This window comes from Gossypium raimondii, chromosome 12, assembly GCF_025698545.1.
Source record: "Gossypium raimondii isolate GPD5lz chromosome 12, ASM2569854v1, whole genome shotgun sequence".
NCBI lineage: Eukaryota > Viridiplantae > Streptophyta > Magnoliopsida > Malvales > Malvaceae > Gossypium > Gossypium raimondii.
Window position 1 is genome coordinate 54909176 of NC_068576.1, and position 26547 is coordinate 54935722.

General features: G+C 32.0%; 3 protein-coding genes across 7 annotated transcripts; 1 reads left to right on the top strand and 2 right to left on the bottom strand.

Moving 5' to 3' along the window:
* Positions 1–1599: 1599 nt before the first annotated feature.
* Positions 1600–4293, bottom strand: LOC105765387 (hypothetical protein). Its single transcript, XM_012584449.2, has 3 exons — positions 2799–4293; positions 2164–2715; positions 1600–2074 (listed from the first exon to the last, which is right to left on the bottom strand). Exons 1-3 carry the CDS (start codon positions 3744–3746, stop codon positions 1964–1966), a joined length of 1611 nt encoding a protein of 536 aa, XP_012439903.1. The 5' UTR covers positions 3747–4293; the 3' UTR covers positions 1600–1963.
* A 10000-nt stretch (positions 4294–14293) lies between these two features.
* LOC105765388 (probable receptor-like protein kinase At4g10390) lies at positions 14294–16123 on the top strand. The gene is made up of 2 exons (XM_012584450.2): positions 14294–15084; positions 15186–16123. Exons 1-2 carry the CDS (start codon positions 14418–14420, stop codon positions 15890–15892), a joined length of 1374 nt encoding a protein of 457 aa, XP_012439904.1. The 5' UTR covers positions 14294–14417; the 3' UTR covers positions 15893–16123.
* A 1607-nt stretch (positions 16124–17730) lies between these two features.
* On the bottom strand, positions 17731–23105 carry LOC105765389 (membrane protein of ER body-like protein). 5 transcript variants are annotated; one of them, XM_012584451.2, is made up of 8 exons: positions 22607–23105; positions 21781–21930; positions 20599–21234; positions 19657–20331; positions 19204–19425; positions 18764–18997; positions 18540–18601; positions 17731–18390 (listed from the first exon to the last, which is right to left on the bottom strand). In XM_012584451.2, the coding sequence occupies exons 1-8, from the start codon at positions 22932–22934 to the stop codon at positions 17935–17937; spliced, it is 2763 nt and encodes a 920-aa protein (XP_012439905.1). In that variant the 5' UTR covers positions 22935–23105; the 3' UTR covers positions 17731–17934. The 5 variants fall into 5 exon arrangements, with proteins under 5 accessions (XP_012439905.1, XP_012439906.1, XP_012439909.1 ...); XM_012584452.2 differs by having other exon boundaries at positions 18764–18994; positions 22607–23103; XM_012584455.2 differs by lacking the exon at positions 21781–21930 and having other exon boundaries at positions 22607–23098.
* Between the last annotated feature and the right edge of the window lie 3442 nt (positions 23106–26547).

Below are 26547 nucleotides of genomic sequence, written 5' to 3' on the forward strand. Positions count from 1 at the left end.
TCCTAGTTTCACCCATCTTCACACACACAAGTCGTCACCATCAGTTAACTTTGATAGAGTTACTAATCTGAGAAGGATAAACTCCTACTGTTTAGAGGGGTTGATGCAGTAAGGTCGATAATATGCTATACTTGTTCTATTACCTTCATATATTGTATATGCTAATCTTGTTTTTCAACCAAACAGTGTATCAACGAGATATATAATACAAAGAAAAAAAGATACAGGAAAAAGGAGAATATTTTGACTAATGCCACATTTTCAAAAGGTTTCTTTCATTAGAATGCCAGATCATGCATATCACAGACCACAGGAAAGTATAGAACTGCAGTGAAAATAGAAAAGTGAAATGGAAAAATGTTTCTTACAGTTTTGAAAATCACACAGCACTAGAAGAAAATAGTGAAAAAGGAATGCGTTGTACCAAGCAAGATGATCTCAGCACAGAGAAACTGATTGTCCGTTGGTGTACATTTCATGGCATAATATTAGTGATAGACATTGCAGTTTCATTTCCACCCATGGTCCTCATTTCAACTATTTATAACAACCGTTGATTGAGAAAATAGAAAAGTGAAATGGAAAAATGTTTCTTACAGTTTTGAAAATCACACAGCACTAGAAGAAAATAGTAGATCAAGTGGAATGTCTTTAAAAGAGAACTTGACATCACTAGAAGAAAAGGCAAACAAATAGATCCACAGAAATCATACATGCGCAGCTTAAAAAGTTAAGATGGTTCACGAATCATATTTTTCTACCTTTCTTAACCTCCTCTCAATATGCAACCACAGGGCTAGGGATTATGCAACTATGGATATGATATGTAATTCAAGTAAACGAAGCATTAGTTCAGTCACATAGAATCAATCATGATCAACTAAAAGGCTCACCTTGATAAATGACGAGTATATAGAATGCCCTGATCCTAGTTGCTACATATTTCCAATTTTAATTTAAAAACACTTTTTTGTACCTTTCTTAACCTCCTCTCAACATGCAACTTCGTAATACGATAACGAAGAAATTAACAGAATCTAGGATTTCACAGTCCAAATACTAGCAATGCAGAATTCATATTTGAAAAAGCACTGCAACAGCGATATAAAATAAAATGGAAATATCTGGTCATGGTAAAACAATAAACAATGGAAATAGAGAAAGGAAAGGAATTGCTTGGTGGAGAGACAAAAAGCTCATAGGATATACCTAAGTATTAGTTCAATACAATTGCCTTAAATGGTAAACTAGGAGTAACTTAACAGAGATGTGCAGCTAACCACAAACAGAGAATGCTCTTAGCAAAGTCGAGCTCGAGATCCATAAGCGTACAATTTAAAATAGACAAGGAAATCAAAACTATTTTACTGATAAATTTTGTTCATTCTGTTTTGGTATAAGATTGATCATTTTGAATGGAATATTCCTCACTTTCAGAGCTAGTCATTCTGCCATCATAATTAGTTTACAAGACCAATCACCTAGATGGGGCGATTAGGTTTATTCCAGACTAACAACTCTTTTCAATTCATGCAAGTTCAACCAAAAACAATAAAAATTAATGAAGTTGTACACAACACCGAGGATCTTGAGGCACACTGGAAATAAAATTAACTACTTTAATCTTTGTTATCCACAAATAACTACCAGTTTCACTACATCAACAAGCTCACAATGTTAGCTATCAGTATAGGATGAATTACCTTCTGAACAAAAATGAAGGCAAGAATTGAATGACTGAGTTGAAGTTGCAACCTAAATCTTCAACTCTATCAACTGTGTAGTGTGTACAACAAACCACTCCAATAGTTGATATAGGAGGTAAGAAATAAGAAAAAAGCCAAATGTTGATCTCAAGGCACAGCCCAAAACTTCAATGCAGCTAAAAGGCATAATGCACAAGATAGCTTGAGGTCCCATCTTGAAGCCTGAATATACATAATCAACAGCATAACTCAATCATTCACAGAGAATCAGTAAAAGAACTGAGTGCTCCCTTTTCACACTGCCCAACCGTCAACTGAAAGGCTTCATCACCAGTATTGTTTACCTTGCAACATAACCGACGCGGCACCTGCCAGAGTACATACAAAGCATCATGAAACCGAAAAGGCTACCTAAAGGGGGGAAAACTTAGAAAACATGTATGAGAATATAGCACACCTGATGCCAATTCTTTCCAAGAGGATACCCTAAAACCTGGATGTTCTGCACATACTGCAATGGAGGCGGATGCGGAAAGCAGAAAACCTTCCTTTTCAGATCATCTTTGGCTTTGGCCCGGGAATACGAACCCAATGTAGCATTACCATCTTTCATTACATCTTTGAGAAAAAACAGAACTGGCTTTTTGCAAACAGATTTGTACGACTTCCTAGTGTCGTGATCAAATTCTTGGGGATGTCCTAATTTATTCCAGGCAACATAGGTATGCTCTGAACGTTCTAGCTCACGAGGTAACACGATATTTGGGAACACTTGAACAACATAACCAAGAGAAACCGAAAAGGTGAGATGCCTTTCACGATCGTAACAGATTGATCGTTGTAGAAAGCTCCTGGGTTCAGTTTTCATAGCTTTCGTAAAAAGCTTTAAACTGTCCAACGAACTTAATCCAGGATAAAATGGATCCACATATTCCACATGGTGAATTGAAATGAATGGTGCAATTGGATGAGAAGATAAAAGACCATGCGCATTTCCTCTAATATCCCACTATCAAAACAAGTAAAGCAATTAGTCTATCATATTTAAGTAGATCAATTAGGAGAATTTCTAAAAATTTATCCTCCGATTACCTGGTGAAAACCATGTTCTCTAGTTAAAGGAACACCGAGTTCAGTAATGCAGGCGTGTAGACGATCATCGCTTCCATAAAGCTTCGGATACCTCTCAATGCATTCGTCGTGGAAATTAGAGAGCGCCTCCGCGAGAGGATAACTGATGGCAATGCCACCGCCGCCAAACGCCATGGAGTGACTGAAGTACGCGTTAGCGGAGTGACTTTCCGAGGGCGATCCAATGTACATCATCTCCGAATGATCATATTTGTTCAAGACTGCCACCAAATTGTCTACATTGAAAACCGTGTCGTCATCTCCCAAAACAAACCACCGGACATTGGGCAGACCGAGGCGGAAGGATTCCGTTAAAATGCGGGAGATTCGGAGACCGGAGGGGTGGCCCGTCGGGTTAGTATAACGGAAACGCGAGATGTCCTCAGAAACCATGACCGGAGGAAGCGAATCGTCGGCTTCTTCTGTAGGGACCTGCTCTTCTAACCAAATGTGACCTCGCATTTCCAAAGGTCGCCACCAAAGCCGAACTATCTCTCTCCGTCGCTTCCATAGATGCGAGGATCCCGCTATACCGAATACGATGTCGTTTAACGAAATCTCTCGTTTTCCGTTTCCACGCTCAGAGAGACTGCGGTTACGAGGAGTGTCTTGCGACGAATCAAACCAAGGAGGAAGAGGAGGAATCGGTAACCGATCAGGAAAAGAAGACCAGGGTATGGAACCTGAAAGGGAATGTGGACTCCCTTCCCAGTACTTCAAACGACGCCACCGATGAGTGGTAGTGCCGGAGAAAACAAGAGAAAGCCAAGCGACAGTAGAGATAAGCAACGCGGCAACCGCAACGAAGGCAATACCGGCACGGCTCTGACGCCAACGACGACATCGACTTCGAGGGAGACGTGTAGATCGTTCATTGGTTACTGAGATATTATTATGGCAAGGCAGCATCGCGAAGTTGAGTTGCCTCACCTTCAACGCTCATTTCCGCCACCGCCTAATCCAAAACGGCAAGACCAAAAAAGAGTAAAACGGCAGCGGGAAAGCAATAGTGTTACGTACTTGAAAGGGTTTAAGATTTGGTAAAAGATGCCGCAGACCAGTTGAAAGGGGGCGTAATTGAACTTGAATCTAAAAGGTAAATCCAAATCCCCAATTAAGGGTTTTCTTCTCTCTCCTCCGCACTTTACTCTCTCTTTTTTTTTTGAAAATAATTATTAGAGTCCGTTCTACGCTAATTTGAAAATCTGAAACGAAAACAAAAACAAAAACAAAAACGCACAAAGGGAAATGGACCGTCGAACAAAAAATAGTTAGGAAAGAGCCGTTGCGTATTTGTAAGCTTTAATTTATACTGGAAGTTAAAGCTTCTTTGCTTAGCTTTACACTCTGTTGGTTTGGCTGTCCATTGTTGTTCTTTAGGAATAGGAAATCATTTTCCAAATATTCTTCTTGGAATCCAAGCTTATTTTCCTCGATCTTATCTGGGTGTAGCTGGCTCTTTTATGTATAAAAATATTTGTAATTACCAAAGAACCAATTCTTGTACAATGGTAAACAAGAAATTTGTGTGATTCATTTTGTCTTTAGCAAAGCATATCGAGGGACTTGGTTTCTTTCCGGAATTCTTAGTTGGGAAAAACAGTTCCCACCCATGCAAATTCGAATTTTTCAACGGGATAACTGCGAGAAATGGGCCCCACCCCTGACCGCAGCCAAGACACGCGTCTACAATATATCCCCCAATACCCTAGTTTGGTCTCGGTTGTTGTGACAAGCTTTTTTTCTTAAACTTTTCTTTAAGATTTATAATAGAAAAAATATATATATATATTTGGTACTAACACGAGAAAAGAGTTAAAAAATTATAATGTGTTTTAATTTTTTTTATAATATATTTGTCATCATCTAAATCCTACTTGTTATCAAAGATTTTTTCAATAATAAATAATAAATTACATCTAACGTTACTATAAATTTACATTTTGGTTAATTTTAAAAAGATATGAAATATTATTAAATTATTTGAAAGTTTCTATTTAAATTATTAAATTGTTAAAATTATTATCATATGGTTTTCTCTGTTTGCATTGTTGGCACCATTGGAAGCTCTACTTCACTCCATTTTTACGGTTTAGTTTTTTTTTTTTATGAAACAATCTTAAACGTCACAAATCTATTAACCAAACTCTGAAAGACTTTTTCCTTATCCCGTTTTCAATGTCGATCGTCATATTGACTTTAACCTAAGGTATATTTATCTATTTGTTAGTGGGTATTGTTCTATCGTACTAATCATCAAATCGTTACTTGAAACTTACCAATCAAACTTTAAAAAGAAAAACATAACAATCCTCATACTTAAATAAAAATCTTAATAGTTCAAGAATCATTTTGTAATTTTTTTAAATTAAGTGACTAAAGTGTAAATTACTAAGTATCTAATGGCCTAATTTATCGAAAAACAAATTACATAAATAGTCCCTCAATTATTAATATTTTTTAAATTATATAATTATGAAATGTTTGTTCATCTTCTCAATTTTATCTATTTTATAACTCAATCCATATTTTGAAACATGACTTGCTTTTAATTAATATAATAGTAAATTTAACTATTAATATTTACATATTATATCGATCCAATTTTAATTATAAAAAACAACACTCAGCATTTATACCTTACATATATTTATCATTTTTTTGAAAAAGAAAAATATAAAAATTAAAAACAAAATCATTCCTTTTCTTATCAATTTTGCTCTCCCGTCATTGTTCCCCGCAACGTCTCTCCCCTTTCCTCTACTTCTCGCTACTTGCTTTGATTTCGAGAAAAATCTCTTAAGAACTTGTTAATGTTTCGAAATGGTCCATTTATGGTATTATCATTATATTTTATGTTTGAACCATTTAACCATATTTTTAGCTAAGCATGTAAGGACCTTCAAAGGTACTGTTTTTTTTTTAGGCCTGTCTTTCTTTAGGTAGGAAATTAACATATGGGTTTCCTTATTTTGTTATTCAAGAGTATTTTTAGTTCTTTTTCATTAATTTAATCCTAGTAAAGCAATGGTTTTAAATTTGTTACTATTGAGGCAAAGAATGAGAGAACAACAGATCACATGGCGAAGAGAAGTGATAATGCAGAAAGTCAGACTTATTTGAGACAGTTGAGCAGTGTTTTTGGCATAAAAAAAAGGTATTGTCTCTTATGACGAAAGAGGGGATATTTATAGATAAAGTGTCCTCATGTGAGAATTCATCCATGATAATGAATTTTTGAAGAAATAATGAAAGAAAGGATGTCTTTCTGATATTATTATTTGAGCTTATTCTTAAACCTTGTCTATTTGGTGCATTTATAGATGAAAATAACAAAGAAACTGCTCTTACCAATCAGTAGTTCCATTAGAGATTCCTTGCTTCTCATTTTCTTCCATTTTTTCTTCTTCTTCTACGATTCAACCTTGTTATTATCATACATCTTTTCTCTTCTACCATTCAACTATCTTTATTGTCTCTTTACAATTTCGTTTCTTGAAAGCTAGGTTGTTAGGTTACTAGCTTGCCTCCTCTTTCAATCATTCAACATACTTCTTATAATGCTTTCTATCACCCCCAAAGTCTTAACATGTGTATGTAAAGATTTCTTAGCCAAACGACGATTGGATTGTTGGATCTGACAACCAGGTAACGATTAAATCACTTGAGTGGACCTAATAAAATCTCACATGTCATGCAAAGAAGAGGCTTAATACTTGACCTAGTATCGCATGCCAAATGAAATAAGATTTTAGCACCGTTAGAGTGAGGTACTAGTTTAATAGACGGAATTCAAGATCGAACATTTTAGAAATAGAGGTGCCACATTGAAAGATTTATTAAAGTACAAGGATAAATTTTATCATTATCCCATAGATTTTTTAATATTCGTAAATTCCATTTTATTAATAAAATAATCCATACTAAAGTCGAGCATTTAGAGCAATACAGTACTAGAAATCCCTTCAATATATTTATATGCATTTTGCATGCTTTGATCGGAAAATTTTGCAATTTGCTCTTCTTTTTTTCCCCATGAAAATGAAATATTTCCTTACGGAATGCAAATTCCGCTGTTAATTTTATGCTCACATGTAAATTTTCCCATGATTTGACTCTGATTTTTATAGAAATAAAATGCGTGAATTATATAAAAAAATATGGGTAAACTATAAAAATAGTCACTTTTGTTTGCCTCAGATTATATCTTAGTCATTTATGTTTGAAATGCTACGCTTTAGTCATTTCCATTATCGTTTTGTTACAAAGTGGTCACTCTACCGTTAAGCTCTGTTACCTCCCTAACGACAATTTTACGTGGCAATCCAAATGGATTTTAAATACTAACTTGGATGTATAACTAGGACGAGATATATTTTTTTCTGATCAGGCCCAAAATGGACTTTAGCTCAATAGGAAATATTTTTTTTTTCTCAGCAAATATACAAAATTTGATTTAAAAAGACATATATCTTGATTTTATTTGATTCCAAACAATATGATTTTATTTTATTCAAATTGATTTGATTCGATTTGAAAATATCTCTAAATAATGAGTAATTAAATCAAATTGTTTGGAATCAAATAAAATCGAGATATATGTCTTTTTAAATCAAATTTTGTATATTTGCTGAGAAAAAAAATATATTTCCTATTGAGCTAAAGTCCATTTTGGGCCCGATCAGAAAAAAAATATATCACCCTTATCTAATCTCTTGAATTGTGGATATTGGATTGAATTGAAACGTTACATTCTTAGCTGCCAAGAATCCATATTTAGCTTGTTTATTATTATTTTATTATATTCAACTTATTTTATTGTTGTTTAATATTGATTGTGATAGATGTTATCTTATTGTTATTTTATACGGGCTGTGATAGATCTTTTTTTATTATTGCTTTATAGGTATTGTGATAAATCCTCTTATGTTAGCAAGTCTTGAAATATTCTATATAATCAATAGATAATGTTTTGAAAATGTATATAGAGCATTAATTGTTTTTGTGATGAACTTCATTTTATGACTGCATTTTGATGGTAAAACATTTTGTGTTGTAATTTTACTTGTCAAGTTCATGGGGTAAATTTAGTGGTGAAAGTATCCATCTTAAAAGTGCAAAAGTGAAGAAATTGCCACGGGTGATAAATTCAGGACTTGTCGTAAGTGTTCAAGATAGATTATATCTCATTGAACTAGGCTCCGTTTGTGTTCTTATTTTATTTCTATTTATCGCAGCACTTGAACAAGGTGTTCACTCCCTTAAGCACTCCTTCCAAACACACAGCTTGTGTCACAAAAACTACTTCGAATTAACAAAGAAAATTTTGGGGATTATTTCATAACCTTCACATAATTAAATGACTGGAACTGGAATTTACCCAAACAAAAAAAATAGAAAAGATAAACTTACTGAAGCATGAGGCTGAGTCAGTGGTCAGTGCTGCTCCCCGTGGCCTTTTACTCCTTTTCTCGGTAGAGTCACGTGCTAGGGATTGTGTCGCCCAAAGCCCTAATATATATGCATGGTTCCAAAGCCCATCATCTTTTATGACAAGGCCCGCAAGTCTGCCAGCCCTATCCTAAAATGTTACTTGTCTCTCTTATAAAACTTAATTAGATTTGAAAAATAATTTATTAAAAAACAAGTAATAATGAGTTTGTTTTTATTTCATTAATCCAATCTTTTATCGTTCATTAAAGCAGATTTCAATCCTTGTCCTTCAAAAAAAATTTTCTCTAACAGTTTCATTTATTTGTTCAGATTTTACCTATTATAAAAAATGTAGTTGTTATACACATATAATGGCATAATAAAAAGATAATCGTAGTCAGTTTATTATAGAATTCATTTCGTGAATCTTCATCAAATAAAGAATGTAAGAATTATGTTAAAAAGAAGAAGTAAGAATCAAATCAACAAAATTCAAAGATGCATATCATGCGCATGTATTATTGCTTTTATGCATATTTTATTTTACGTTCTTTCACGTGATTAATTATAAAGTTCATAAATCTAATAAGTTTAATTAATGAATATGAGTTATCAAATTAAATTAATTAATTTATAGTGAATTAGTAAAGTCAAGTAATTAATTTATAAGTTTCCAAATTCATGGTAAAATATTTAATTAGAGAACTTAATAGTTTCTTGAATTGATATCTTTAATTTCACTGATTGTAGATTGTTTTCAATTAATGAAATATGATTAATATATTTCTTCACATGAAATTTAACCATTTTATTGAAATAATATTTTAATTAAGATAATTTTTATTTAATAAATAATAACTATAATTTTACTTAAAATTTTAGAGCATATGTTGTTATAGAAAACCAATTTAATAAAGAACACACTTCATAATTATGGATGTTAAAATAAAACATAAAAAACTGGTTTTTCTAGAAACTTAAGTGTTATAACGAAATGCTATTATAACATGTGATTGTTACAGAGAGAATTGATACTGTAATAGCAACCATATCAATTAAATTAGTATTCGATTGGTATATTTTAAATTTTACAAATCCAATTAATTTGAGAATGGAATGCGGTTTCAAATGGGTTACTTTTATAAAATAATTTAACAAGTTGAATGACAATTTTTTTCTCCAAGTCATTACTTCTATCTTCTTCTTTTTTTGCACAAATCTAAATGTTGGTTTTCTTTTTTTGTTTCAACCCAGAATTTTATATTTTACTCTTATTACTAAATAAGAAGTTGTTGGACTGAATGTTAAATTTCTTGCTAGATGATCTCGATTATACACGATCTATATGGTAAACCATAGCCTAATATTAATGGGCCGAGACCCAAAGAAGAAAATCTAAGCTTAAACGCTTGTCATCAGGATCAAACGACCTAATATTTTAATGGGCCGACACCTTTAACTTTATATATTTCAATAAAAATAATTCTAATTAAATTTTGAATTACCTAGATAATTGCAAGTTAAAACAACATAAGAATGATTAAAGTTTAATACAAGTACTTATATAATATTATAAAATTCATTCTAGTCCTTCTACGTTTGAAATAACGATATTTTATTCATTGCACGTTAATTTTACCATTAATTATATAACATGGTTTAACAAATGATTGCCAAAGTACAAACAATTATGTATAAAAATTTGAATCGAAAACAGAATATTTTGAATCAAAACTGTTGCTTAGCTTTTTAATTGATTTTAATCATTAATTTACTATCGAGTTAGTTACGGTTAAGTCATGTCACTTCATTAACAATAAAGTTAAAATTAACATGTAAGGACTAATTTTCTTTTTATAGTAGAGGGTTAAGATACACTTTTGATATGATAAACTTTAATTGCGTAAAAACACAAATAATAAAATGAAATAATGGAACAATATCGTAGTCCAATTAGAGTGATGCGCATCACTGGATTAATGCAAAATGATAATAGCAATATCATACTGTTTAAGAAAACACTTAACCACCTAAATCCACAATGGAACATTTAAAAGACAATGATTAGCAGAACATCATGGAGAAACTAAGTGCTCATATTCATATGCTTAATTATCCACAATTAAAAGGAAAACAACAACAAAACTTAAGCAATAAAGATGAACACCGGGAATGATGGTGACATGATCAATCTTAAATTTAAAATAATATGAGATAATTTAGATATAATATTTATGGGTGTTACGATTTTAATCGAGGTATCTAAATTCGTAGAACCTCGACCTTTCGTTATATTAGCAAAATCCCATCGACGTCTTTTATTTCTAAATGGAGCTATCCCATGGATTTGGGGATAATTTCTAAATTAATTATTATTAATTACGTACATTGAACATTTTCAAGTAAATGGGGGAATTATAAAGAAAAGGGTCCCTTGCGCCCTGCCTTATTTATTGTCTGTTGGTGGTCTTATAGGATAGTGGGAAGCCAAACAGCTATCTCTTCGTAGGGATTTGGTTGGTAAACGTAAACGTTGCCGTATTGCGCCTTTCGGAAGTGTATGGTATTAGGTCACCATCAAAATACATAAGCGATATTTTAATTTGAACAATTCAAGGTTTAACTTTATTTGTGATAATATTATTTTAATAGAGAGCTTTTATCTTTTTGCTTCTTTTTTAAAGAAAAAAAAAAGGCTTATTACATTTTTTTAAATTTAAACAGGAAGGAATAATTTTCTTTAATTTAAAAGGGAGAAAATAAATGCTTGAGAATTGAGATAGAGAGTAACTTTTTCAACCATGTTATTGCTTTTTTGAAATATTTCAACCATTTTATTAGGTTTCTATCATATGTTTCTCTTTAAGGTAAATTATAAAATAGTCACTTTTATTTGCCTCAAATTATATTTTATTTACTTATGTTTGAAATGTTACGTTTTAGTCATTTATGTTATCGTTTTGTTATGAAGTGGTCAATCTACTGTTAAGCTTCGTTACCTCCCTAATAACGGTTCTATGTGACAGTTCAAATGGGTTTTAAATGTTAACTTGGATGTCCTACGTAGCAGTCCAAATTAAAAACCTATTTTCATCCCAGAAACTGGACATCCAAGTTGGTATTTAAAATCCATTTAGACTGCCACGTAGGACTACGTTAGGGAGTTTAATGGTAGAGTGACTATTTAGTAACAAAACAATAACGTAAGTGACTAAAACGTAAACAACTAAAATATAATATAAAACAAACAAAAGTGACTATTTTTATAGTTTATCCTTCTTTTTATCCAACCAATTACTTTTAATAAAATTATATGATATTGTTATGGAATAAATTGAACATGGTAATCATTGATTGACGAAATTTTTGTTATTAAATTATCCATTATTTTATTTTATGCTCTCTTTTTATTTTCAAAATAAATGTCATTTTTATTATGAGCTTTATACCATATTTGAATCTTGCAACGATTAATACTTATTTTTATTAGTATGTTTTTCTTAAAAATATTTTTTATTGTTTATGTTCGAGGTTGTTATTTTTAGTAATGTTGTCTCTAAAGTTTGAAATTGTATTTTCTCATTGAGAGTGCAATGTATCTTACCATTACACCCAACACTTGCTGGTACCTAATATGTTTAATAATTATAAGAATTTTTAAAGTGGTGATTTGTCCAAAAAAAAGAAGAAGTTGTTAATTGCATTTAGCATTCTCAAACTACAACCTTTATTTTAAATTTACCCCCGAACTTCAAAAACATTTTAATTACATCTTAAAATTATTAAGGTTACATGAATTAAGTCCTTCCATCATTAAAATCTTCAATTTAACAATTAAACAACACATCAAATCTTATGCACATAATTTAAAATGAAATAATTAAAAAAAACTTTTAAAACTACTAAAAACAAAGCAAAAAGAGAGATTCTGGACCTAAATGGTCATAGCTTATACATGTAATTAAAATGTTTTGAAAATTAAGGATGAATTTAGAATGGGAATCATAAATAAAGGACATTTATTGGAATTAGCTCTTATGGACGGCTGCTGGGAAAATAGTGACTTCTAATTGCGTTTTCATTATAAAAGACAACAACCAAATGATTGAGGGAAAACAATATGACCAATTCCCCCGTGCGACCATTGACATCATAAATAATGCGTACACTATGATATTATTTAAAAAATAAATAAAGGCTTGGGTTGTTAGATTGATAAGGACACTTATGTGAAATCTTTGATTAAATTAATTTTCGTAACAACTGATTTAACATTGATTCTATTATTTTATATCATACGACACAATAACCAAGCATGAACAACATTTATAGTTAATTTTTTTCAACAAGTTTGAGTTTAAAATACCAATTAAATGAAAAAGAAAAAAGAAAAAACATAGACACACATACATACACACATGAAAAATGAGTTATAGTGTCTAACACAAACCCTTCAAAAGTTGTTTTCCTAAGCAAGCTTTGATTTGATTTTTTTTGGTTAGGTGTACAAAATTTTATTAATCGAACACGTTTTGTTCTGATTGAGGATTACAACAATACACGGAGTAGAGGGGTTGGTTTCCATTTTCAATTAATTAAAATAAAAGATTTAATGTTAATTTTACGTGAATTAATAGATTAAATGATTATTTGAATTTCATTTTAACAAGGTTCTTTTTATAAATTATACAGCAACACGATTGGTACGATTTGAATTTAAATTATACTTAACACGATAGACACTTTAACCGTTAGACAAACATATAAGATTCTTTTTATTCTATATTTAATTATCCTTTCATTTAATTTAAAAAGAAATTAATTATATTTTGATAAATCTTGCTTTAATGGATTGAATATTTTGGTTTGTTAACGTTTTAATTCTTAATCCGCGGCAACGCGGGAATCATCTTTAGCCCTTGGTCTTAATGTAGTAGGTTGTACATTGGTTTTGGTTGCATTTCTTGGTAGACGCTGTTTGAATAATAAATTAGAATAACTAAAATTTTTTCTTACACCGATTTAAATTTTAATTCCTATAGTTAACGCTGACTAAAACATTTCACACCGACTAATGCATAAATAATACTAAAAAAATATTTCTTACCAACTTTAAAGCCTTTTTATTAAACAAATTTAAAATTTAAATATTAAACTTTAATTTTAACTAAGGTTAACGAAAATTACTTAGTAAAAAAATTTAAAACAAATAAACTCAAGAAAGAAAAATTCTAAAACTTTCGAACATAACTCTGTGTTTATCTTTTTATTAAGTTTTCATTTTATATATTTAGTATGAGGTGATTTTATCGTAGGTTTTTTAAATAATGTTGTGTATAATTTTGTTATTTAATGTGTGGGTTGTTTTTTTCTTTATTTATTTTAGATTTATTAAATGATGAAATTTTATTTGTGAAATTTATTGATGAGTATTTTATATAATAAATTAATATTTTATATTTAAAATTATTTAATCTAATTTATTTGAATATATTAAATATTTTTTAAAAATATCGATAAGTCTAAAATGGTACACCAAAATAGACCGATATCGATACGTACCAATTTTAGTAGAGAAGACGGTATACCTATCGATGCAATCCTGACTACTTTGATTGGTATGCCATTTTCTTCTTAATTATTTAATTAATAATGTAAAAAAGAAATTAAAAATTATAAATACTTGAAAATTTAATCTAATTACCTTAATCTGAGTTGATAGTGTTGTTGTGCTCATAAAAAAAATTCAACATAAATCGTCTTCCTATTTAATAGTTTAGGGTTATGAGTAATAATAAGAATACTATAAAAACTTTAAATGCTATTATTAAATTGTATGTCAAGAAACGATAAATTAGCAAAATCAACACTTTAATTTAAATGTTTAAATAAAAGATTAACTTTTTGAAATTATAAATTAAACCAATGAAAGAAAAAGGAATTCTCAATCTTTAAAAATATTGGAAAAAAATTGTGTTTTTTTAATTAAAAAAATATGTTTATAGGCGGTCGGTCAAACTCAAATGGTTTATTAGGCAGAAAAAGAAGAACCTCTCTCTGGGTTTCATCCTTTGTTTCTTTCTCTTCTCTTTCCCTCGTCCTAGATCGGAATATTAGATCGAGCTTTGTCGGATTGTGCACGTCTCCATGGCTACATCTTTGACTACTGACAAATCTAAGGTTATAAGGACATGGATTTTATGTGTTCCAAATTTTGTCTGCTGGTACTACCGTTCTTGTCTCTTCCCATCCATTTTCTTATTACTACCATTGTTCCTTTCATCTTCTCCACTCACTTTCTGCGTCGCTTCCACTCTTCCCCACACTTCCGGCACTGACCCACCCACACCCTCTTTTAAAACAACCCAACCCCACTCTCACCCTCAAATCGACATCCTCATCACCGTTTCTCTTGTCTTGGTTCTAGCCTTGTTGTTTGCCATGGGGTTCTTGTTCAGATTCCTTAAACTCAGGAAACTCCGACGAAGTAAACCCACATCAGCCGCTCAACCTGAAGAAACCGAAAGCAAGGGAAAAGATTCGGTCGGCGGCGGCGGCGGCGGTGAAGGGTTTGTTAGGAAATTCAGTTGGGATGAGATTAAGAATGTTACTGAAGATTTCTCACTTGTGATTGGTCAAGGAGGGTTTAGCAATGTCTACCTGGCTAACTTGTCTGGTAATTCAAGACAAGGTGCAGTTAAAGTCCACATCGGCGGTGATCGACTTAACCAAGTGTTTAAACAAGAACTGGATATTTTGCTCCGGCTCCGACACGACAACATCGTTAAACTTCTTGGTTACTGCAATGATCTAGGTGCGTTGCGTGAGTCTTTTGCTTTACTCTTCAAAAAGATAAGAGGACAAGTCTCTTTTTTTTTTTTTGGATTAATTGAAAACTTTTTAATATTTTTTCAGAAGAAGGGGCCATGGTGTTTGAGTACATTCCTAATGGAAACTTACAAGAAAAGTTACACGAAAGGAATAACGAAGTACTTCCATGGAAGACCCGCACGGCCATAGCTTATCAACTCGCTCAAGCAATCGAATATTTACACGAAAAATGTACCCTCCAAATCATTCACGGCGATATTAAAGCTTCAAACATCTTGTTGGACGAGCGTTTTAATTGTAAGCTCTGTGATTTCGGTTCGGCGAAGATGGGTTTTTCGTCGACGGTGATGCCACCGTCGTGTTCCAGGACGACGAAGCAAGTGATGATAGGGTCACCGGGTTATACCGACCCTCATTACTTGAGAACCGGGTTGGCTTCCAAAAAGAACGACGTTTACAGCTTGGGTGTTATTATTTTAGAGCTTGTTACTGGGATGGAAGCTTTTTGTCCCGAAAGGGGACAATTATTGACGTCGATAATGGCGCCCAATTTAAAAGCCATTAGTGAAGTTGGGACGGCGGTGGACGTGGCGGAGCTGGTGGATCCACGTTTGGGTGCAGAATTTGACTTGGATGAAGCTAAGGCTATGGTTTCAATTGCTGGACTTTGCCTTCACCAGTCGCCGACTGTTAGGCCATCAGCTTCGCAAATCATGCAAATAATGAAGGAGAAAATGGGTTCCATTGACTTACTCTTGTCGCCGGCCAAAGATTGCCGCCATAAAAACTAATTGATGGTGACAAACATAGTTGTCGATTGGGTTCAAAGTGAAAATTGTTTATACTTTGGTCTTTTTTTATTGTAAGTAAATTTGCGTAGGTAAAAAGGATAATTAGGGCCTGTCCTGGTCTGGAATGTGTGCCCCTAAATTAGACCAAAAAACTATTTTATTGTAGTAAATGTAAGATGGTTCAAATTTTCATATCACTAATTTTACTGCAACTGGAAACTATTTTTTTTATTTTTCTAAATTTTTTATTTTTGTTCAATCCCTACTAAATTTGAAATCCATTTGGTATAATTCTAAGTGTTAAATTTTGTTTAAAATTATCGAATTTAATTAAGTTATGTGATAAATTGAAAAATTAAATATTGAAAATTAAAATTATTTAATATATTATTTAAATTTAATTACTAAATATAATTATATTATTGATAAATGTATATTTTAAATTTTAAAAATGTTTTACATTTTATTTTTAATTTTAAATATTTCATCGTAATCTAAATCTAAATCAAAATTCTAATAGTAAATGATAAGTAACACTTATGTACTTATTATTTTCTACATTTTATAGAAAATGAGTTTTAAAGTTACTTTATGCTCAAAACGAGGAAGGACTCTCGACCATTGGTTAAAGTAGGAGAAACATTTGCCATATTATCTAATTATATGGTTGTAAACGCTTTTATTTAATATATTAGTAGTGAAAATTTTTATTTCCATAAGCAAAATTGAAACAAATTTATCATGTATCTTATTTATTTAATTTTTAAAATTATTATTTAATTTATTGGTATAAATGATATCATTTTAGCTTAATATATGATTTGGTACTCGAGCTTAACACTTTTTTCTAACATAATACTTGTGTTATTTTTGGCCTGGTACTTATACTTGATAAAATTACATATTTTGATACTCAAAGATAACAGTGTTAACTTTTTAAATTGTTTAATCAAGTTTTAAAGTTAATTTGATAAAATTATTTGCTAATATTATTAAATTTGAAATTATCATGATTTTGATAATAGAATAAATTTAATGTCAATTATGAATTTATTTAAATTTGTATTTAATTTGTCAAATGCGGTCTAATGGATGTGATTCAATTCAAATTTTAAAGTTGATTTAATGAAAGTTAATTGTAAATTTTATCAAATCAACTCTAAAACCCTAATTAAATATTAAAAATTAACATCATTATCTCCAAGTATCAATACGTGTAACTTTTGTCAAATATAAGTACCACATTGATTAAAAAATTATATGTACCATATTAAAAAAAATGTCAAAAACTCAAATACCAGATTATATATTAAACATTTAATTTTTTAGTGTTTGGCTGTACAGAGATTGGGACGTTACGGTCCTTAATCCTTACGGGAATGCGTGCCTATTTATCCGAAGATAAGGAAAAGATTTGATCGATTTTAATCAAATAAAATTTTTAATAATTTCATATCTATTTTTTTATAAAATATCTAAAATTACTACTCTTCAGTATATTAATAGAAGTAAAATACATTTCAACGCATTCGAACTCACTCCCTCGACAACAATATGTATGTCAATAAATTTTTCTAATATATAACTTTATTAGAAATATAAGAAAAACTTATATTATAAATCACTGAAAGTGAAATGCGTGATGCCGTGTAAAAACATTAACTGTTAAAAAAGAAATGAAAATGTATTTTAAAATTTAAGAGTTATTATATCAGTCTATTGTACCCAAATTTAAAAGGACCTAATAGCAAATTAAAAGAAAAATAAGTATTTATTATAATTTATTAACGAATAATATAAGCCATGTTACCAAAAAAAATAGAGTGCAAAAAATGGCGTGAAGAACTTTCGGGAAATTTTACTTATTTCTTCAATAAGTTTGTTCGTCGCCACAAAGCTAAAAATGCAAGTCGCTGAAGAGAATATAAAATGTACCAACAAAAAAGAAAAAAGCTAAAAACATGCTATGTGACTCACTGAGAATTGATGCTCTCATGCCATCATTCTCTTCAAAATTCCTTCGGAATCCAATCCCATAACTTTCAATAGGATGCCCTTCCCATCTCCATTGGTATCGTCTCCAAAAACGGCATGCTGACAGTTGAACTCGAGTCAAACAAACCGAGCTGCTCGGCGAGTTTTTTCAACAGTTGACCAACTACGTATGAGATGCCAGACGCCGTTATCCCAAGGCTGACGTAATAAAATACAGTTCGGAAATAAGCTCGGTTTGGTTTTCTAACATGACCTTTCCCTAGTGCAAGCAAAATGATGCATATTAGAGAAGCACCGGCCATTGCTGCTAGCTTGAAGTCTTTATCATCGCTATTGCGAAACGAGAAGCCATAGACGACAGGAGGAACCAAGCCAAATATGAGGAATGATAAAATAGCTACAAATGCATGCAGTTTGAAATTCTGTCTCCGTCCTAACAGCACTTGGTACCGATCTTCCTCAACATCAGAAGCTCGAGGTTGGTCATTTTTCAGTTCCCTAAGCTGTAAAGTTATAAGTGAAAGGAGATTTGCAGAACAATATATTAATTAAAAGGCATTTATTACAGATTACAATGTACATATTAATAGACAACTTTTATCAAGCATCATTGTAAACAAGGAATGTTATTCATAAGGGAAAAAATACTCACATTATGACAAATGACGATAAGTCCTCCAATCAGATTTGCCACTCCCAAAGCCAAAACATTCACTGCAATATCAAAGCAAAAACTGGGTCTAGTATGTTCCATGCAAGGAAATATTCTACATTATATATATATGTGATGATAAGGGATGAGAGAATATGACAAAACATGCATCTACTCGAACTATTTGATATAATCTGGAGAGGGGAAAAAGAGAGAAAACTTACATGTACCGGCACCAGCACCGGCTGCAGAAGACACAACCCCTAAACTTGTGATTGATTCAATTAATCCACCATAGACGATACTTTTCAGAATTTCCCATTCACGAACTTCACCAGCATCAGTACCTCTATATTCAGTTTCTGTTATTGTTTGAGACGAAGGTGGCACTTCCACACTGGGATGTAATAATGGCTCGAGTAACCCAGTTTCAATATCCTTTATGTCATTCTCACCTGCTTCATATTGCAATGGCAGAAGATGCAGAAAATTAGAAACTTCAGCGAATCTAACATGCAATACATTGCACCACGACAATCAAGTATATGAGTCGATACAAGTGAGAAATCAATCCTTTTCCAGTTTAAAAGAAACAATTTAAGGAGTTAAAATCAAATGTGAAAAGGATGGTTTAGCAGTAAAATACACCCAAACATGCACATACCAATATTTCTCTGAAACAAGTCAGCATCTGGCTTCTGCACAGTAGATTCACCTTTCAGCTTGCCAAGTAGAGAGCTGTCTGTCGAAGAAAATATGTCACTTATTCCAGGTTCTTTGAGTTTTATAGCTGTCGCATCTATATGTTCACCGTTGATAACTGATGGGGTTGGCACTGCAGCACTTTGCACTGATACAGCATGACCAGCTTGAACAGGTGGATATTCTAATATTCCATATCAAGCACAAATAGACCACTCTTAGTAAGAATGATAAGATGGTGATAGCCAAGATGGTCAAGGCTTTCATCTAAACCGTTCCAAGGCAATCTAAAACCTTGAAAGTAACTATGAACTCCAAGCAAAGAGAAAGAGGTAAACAATAAACATACAAAGACAGCAATAGCAAATAGACATAACAGATTTTCATCTTTTAATGATTGTAAAGTTAACCATACCTCCTTTGCTCTTATAATATCCAAAAATCGATAAAATCCAATTTGTTTTCTCTGTAGGTATCTTTTGAGGTCTTTGCTTGCTGTCATTCTGGTTTACATCTTGTGGATTCTGTGCATTTTCATTGCGGCTTATCTTTTGAGGACTCTGTGTATCTTCATTCCGGTTTATATCTCGAGCTTTCTGTGCATCTTCATTAGGATTTATATGTTGAGGACTACTCATGTTTGCATCGCGGTTTTTCTTTTGAGGACTTTGTGTACCTCCATTCCAGATTATATCTTGAGGTTTTTGTGCATCTTCATTATTGTTTATACATTGAGGACTACTCATGTTTGCATCATGGCTTCTCTTCTGAGGACTTTGTGTGTCATCATTGCCGCTTATCAGTTGAGGAGTTTCTGGGTACTCGTTCTGGCTAATACCTTGAGGACTTTGTGTTTTCCCCTCTGGGCTTATCTCTAGAGGACTTTGTGTTTTTCCCTCCGAGTTAATCTCTGAAGGACTTGGTGTGTTCTCACTCAGGTTTGTTCCTTGTGGACTTAGATTGTTTTCACTCAGGTTGGTTCCTTCGGTACTTTCTGAGTGTTCCCTCTGCCTTATCTCTTGTGGACTTTGGGTGTGTTCAGTCTGTCTCCCCCCTCTGAAGAACTGAAAGATCTTGAAACAACCATTTCCTTCAAGATTTAAAGAATGGAATTAGGTTTCATGCACATAAAACACCCTACATGGTAATGATCTAAAATTTGTCAAGTTAAAAAGTTAAATTTATTTGATTCGAAACTCATACCAAGGAACTAACAAGTAACATACAAGCATGCGTGAAAATAGAAATTGCACACATGTGAGGTTACCATTGAATGCATCTACACCTTCGTTGGTTGTTTCTACTCTAATGATCAGTAAGATACTTAGATGATTATGTGACATAAGTAATGTAATACCTATAGGAATGAAAAGGCTGAAGCATGATAAGCAGCTGAATGCTTCTTGTTCTTGTTCTCTACTGGCATCTTGCTCGTCAGGTGCTGCTGCTGGACTAGGATCTGAATGTATTTCAGGCGTGTCACCACTGACAATAAAACCTGCAGAAGTAGGAATCAGATCCGGCTTTTTGCCACGCTTTGGTTTGTGGCGTATTGAAACTTTAGGTTTTCTTCTAACAAGGATCACCCTTTTTGTAATACAAGAATTGCATTTTGGACAGTACAAATCATGTGTATTTTGTTTCTCTAAAACCCCTTCAACATCTAAGTCCATCAAATCCTCTTCGATTTCTCCGATTAAGTCAATGTTAGCATCTTTGGTCTCTTCCTCAATGTTCTTGAAACTTCCATTTGGACAGTACAAATCCTCTCTGATTTCTCCATTTAAGTCAACATTGGCATCTACTTTGGCCTCTTTTTCAAAATGCTTGAAGCTTCCATTTGCTTCTTCATGTAAATGTTCAACCGGGGCAGGGCTCAAACCAAAGCCTTTCTGATCCTCTACATTTCTCACCGTTTGATGACTGACTTCCATGGTCAAGGTTTTTGTAATTTCAGATTGCATTTCATAAGTTTCATTGATGGATTCAGCGCCTGCAAACATGAAAGCAGATGAACACTTTGTTATGCAACTCCAGTCAAGCACCTTCTATATAAAGAAACAATTCAGTTTGAACAAAAATGTCCAGATAATAAGCCATGATCTAGTTAAATTTCTAAACTTGCAACTGATAATTGGACTATTAGAATGTGCACCAAAAGTCACATTTTATAGATGCAAAGTGAAGTATGTAAATATATCTACACACAACAAAAGTGCAAAGGAATTTACCAGCCAGCAATGACAAAAACAAAAAACTCATACACAGCAGAACACACAGAATCAGCACAACATTATAAACTGAAGCTCGACATTTGTTGTCGGATAAACTTAATCCGGGAATATTATCTAACAAGAGATACCCAACATCAGGAAAATTAAAGCAACTGGTCCAGTTTTAAGCTATAATGAAAGAAAATATCTAACCACAAATCACTACAATAACCCAATTGACGAGGTTCAGTTCAGTCTATGGAATCTTGACCAGCAGCTACCAGTCACAATCCCTGCATTAATCTTGGCATCTACAGTCTACTGACCTTTAGTTTCTAAACTAAAACAGGGTCCCCACTGGTTTAACGTTTTTGTATTCATTGCCTTGTGGAAGTACCCCTCATGACTCTCGATATCAACTATAGAAGGACTTCCATTTTGATGGGTCCAATTGCAATGGCGACATTTCCATGTTCCTTCAGCCACAAACAATGAAAACCAATTGCATTCTCACTAATAACAGATATAAGAGAGGATAACGATGGTGAAACAAGTGGCGGAATAAGATAAATACAAAAAGAGAAAAAATCCAATTGAAGTGAACTCAAAGAGAATAAGATGGCTAGTAAAAGGTAAGTTCTTTTGTTTTTATCATCAGAGTCTAGAAGAAACAAAGAGAAATGGTAGCAATATGTTATAGTGAAGCTCTTCAATCACCAATCAAAGACTTATAACAATTAACTACCTTTCAATGACCTTTATGCAAATTTCCAATGATACTGAGAACTAGTTCCTTTACTTCCTCTGGGAAATGAAGTGATAAATTGAAAATGAAAATTTAACCGTGAATGGTGAATAAATGTGAAGGTTGAGCGTCAGTATTAGTGACGTGTAGGAGGAGGCAAAAGAAACCAAAACCAACTTGACCAGTGAACAACAGGTTGCTAGTAAAATGGCAAGGTAACCTTTATTAATTGTGGGCATACAACAATCAACGAACAAAAAGGATGACAACAATTGAAGAACTTAAAAATTAAACAGGGGAAGGAGAAGAGATGAACCCAATGTTGGAATAAGCATGAGAATGATTATGTATATGAGACCAACAAATATTCATGGTCACAGAGAATGGTTATGAGGAAAATGGGGTACCTTCAATTTTGTCATAGTAAATGCTGTTTCCATCTCCCTTCTCACCACGCATCTCTTCATTTCGAACACCGCCTTTGTCTTCCTCCTCTTGGTCAGAGCTTTCACTTGTGGTTCCACTGGTAGGGGCGGAGACAGGGACAGGCTCAGGCTCAGGCTCAAACTCATCCCCAGCTCCGACTCCATTGAGCGGTGGATGGCTTGAGCTAGAGTGCCTTGTTAACAGGTTCACACCCACCTCTTCTTCTTCTTCATCCTCTTGGTTTAGCCACGAACTCTTATTGACTAACTCTGTGTCAAGTTGCTGTTGTGGTTCCACCACCATGTCCATGTTTTCACTTCCAAGTGATCAATGGTACAGCCCACCACAACTCACACACAGTATTCACCTCACCTAGTAATTTCCTCAGTTGGTACTTGTGAAAAACAAAATACTTATCTCTACGACTTATATAGCCAAAGAAAAACAGTTAATCCTAATACATTATATTAAAGAAATTAATTAAAGTGGGGTAAGCTAGATTGAGGCTATTGGAAGATGACTTTAAGAAAAGTCTACGGTTGGGGGGGGGGGTACTTAACTGGTCTTTCACCCACCTGGATCGCGTGTCTTATTTATTTATTTGCTTATATTTATAACCGTGACATAAGATGGCAGCCATTTTTGCAAAAGCCACACTCACCTACTTTTTTATTTCATAATGAACTTGATCTAGATCCTAAATTATGAGCCGTTGGATTATTGAAAACCCTATCTAGTAGGGTCCCATCTCACTGGATATTGCCAGCCTTTCAATCCACCATTTTCTTCTGTCTCTGCCTTCATTATGATTTTCCTGCTAATAAATTCTAGGTACGTTTCAAAAATTAAGAATTTGGTACCTATTTTTATACCTTTCAAATTCCAAAATTCAAGTGTAATTATTATCCCTTTTAATTGTTTTTGTTAAATTTATTGTTATAATATTTTAAAAGAAATTACTCACTTAATAACCATCTAATTAGAAAAGATATTTAATTAATCTAAATTTTAAAAATTTTAAATTAAAGAAATTAAATTTCTGAAAATATAAATACAAAATGAAATTCCCAATTTTGAAAAATTAATTCGTAGTAATTGTGAGGTGATTAATTGTTGCCTTGTTCACATGGTAGTGTCTTTTGACCAGGAATGTTTTATTTTTTAATTATTATATCAATAATGTACTTTTAAGATTATTATATATAACTAGATTTCCATTCGTTTATGTGGGTGAGAACTGAGAAGCCAGATTTTTTACTTGTAAATAGAAAACAATATTTTGTTTAAAATAAATAAATTATTTGTCTTTATTGAAAATAAGTTAACTTAAAAAAAAAACAGTAGTTACCTTTTATTAGTTACATATTTGTTAATAACCAAAAAAAAATTTAAATACTCTCTATTTGGGTGAGTGTTCGATCGAATCGAGTAAAAAAATTTTAAGTTAACCAAGTCGACGAGTCTCATTTTATCATCCTGACTTGATTTGAAATTTTTTCAAATCAAGTCGAGTAAAATGAAATTCGAGTTGAATTAAATTGAATGAGTTAGAGCATATAAATTTGAAACCATATATTTTCGAAAACTCTTTCAAAGCAAAATAAGAGGAAAAAAATATTTTAGTATGATAAACTCTGAAAACTTTAACTTTTGTGCATTCTCGTGCGATACACGGATCAATTGTAATCCATATTGTAGTGGTGATTGTATGTTATGGTATATTATATTTAAGTTAATTTGGAGAGTCCTTTCTAATGTATGGCCTCTACTTTGTGAAAACTTAATGGGTCTGTAGGAGATGGTCGCTCTATTTGGTGTTGGAAGGATTCTTGGATTCCACACTTAAGGTATTTGTTTAAATAAATACCTTATCATGGAAATATTATATCAGATTGTCGGCTTAATGAAATGGTTACAGCAGAGGACACATAGAATCTTAAGAATTGTGAGCATTCCCTCTCCTCTCCTTACTGTAGGGATTAGTTAATCTTTGTTTATTTGGGTTGATTACTTGGCGCATCTAGAAAAATAAATAATTTGGAATTTTCGTGAGATTGTAAAAGTCTCTATTAGTTGGGCGAAATAATATGCTTTGGCTTATATGAAAAACCCATCTGGACAGCATGTAACCGATTCAGGCCATTCCTATACAGGTACTTGGTATCACTTGAATATCGATGGAGCGGTTAAGTCGGGTGTTGGCATTGCTTTTGTAGGGGAAGTGTTCAGGTTTTCAACGAAGCTCTCGAGGAGCTCATAGCTTTAAAAGTTTGATTTAGTAAATTGATTTCGTTTTTCATAGTATTTTGATGTAATTATTTATTTATATTTTCACAAAAAAAAAGAAAGCATACGTCATGAGAAGATTGAAATAAAATTACGATATTATTTTTGTTTTTGATAATTACTTACAATATAATTAAATACATAAAAATTTTAAATATATATGTACAAAGAAAGATGCAATACAAAAGTTATATTAAATATTAAGCAATAAATAAATTTAAAGAAAATGTTTATAAACAATTTAGAAATGTATTTTACAATATGAATTGCGGAATAAATGACACAAAATTAGCTTTTACCATAAATTTTGTGTTAAATATTTCAATAATATTAAATAAAATAAAATTGTATTTATAACATAGTTTTCTTTTTCTAAAAAAACATAATTGTCCTAGCTAATTATTAGTAGTTATGTCCATATAATAAACTCACCATTATATATACTTATATTATTTAGAGACATTCTTTAAATTATTTATTCAAAAACATCCCTTTAATCACTATAAATATATGGAAATCTTTAAAGAGGTAATATTCCTACCTTAGTATTTCAAACATTGATTAACGTCAATTACAATTTCTTTTACAGATTTTTTTATAGTAAACATTATTGAATCAAAATTAAAATATTAAGGGCTAAAAGATAAATTTATACAACTTGCAAAGGACGAAATTATAAATACAAAATTAAACTAACCTAAGTGTGTAATTAACTTGTAACATATTTATTTAATAAAAAAAGTAATGGTATAAATTAACATCAACATTTTATGTTTATACTTGTTATGGTGTTTGCCATTATCAACCTGCTACTCGATTATCCAACTGGGATTGACTTGATCTCCTTTGCTCCTATAATGATGGATTAAATAGTTCGTCAATATGAGTTCACACATGGTGAGTTTGCATTATCATACAAGTGAATTTAGACTTAGAAAACATGTGTTAATCTTAAGATAGGATACATGTTGATATATATAGGAGCCTACCTAGGAAGTAAATCAACCAGAGCTAAATGTGATGATAAAATAATATGGAGAAATATTTATAAATATGAAAAAAAGTCATATGGTAGCAATTAAGTAATTAAATAAATATATATATGTTATCTGCATAAAAATCAACAATCAAATATAATTAATTGAACAATAAAACAATAATAAAATTAGACACTTTTGACTTTTTTTACAATATTTAATATTAAAATAGACACTACCTTTCAGCTACAAAGCCTTAATCCAAAAAATTTCCTAAATCTTCAACAGCATTAACATCTTTGGTTAGAGTTTAATATTTCTGATGTGCAGGATCCATATGTATGGCAAGCACAGAGCATACTCTATTAAAACTCATTGGTAACTCATAATTTGAACTTATCTTAGAAGGAAATTCAGAGAGAAAGTAGGAGAATTTAGAAAGCCTTAGATAGCAAACACACTATTTTTTTTTTGAATTTTTCCGATCTATCTTACAATAGGAGATAGCTTCTTCTTATATAGATGAAGAGGCTTACACACAAACAAACCTATAGTACAAATATTTTACATCAAAAGAATAGTACAGGACATCTTTATTGAAAACAAACAGTAAGATTCCTCCTTTAATCATAGTCGGTGGACTCATCTGATGTGAGGTT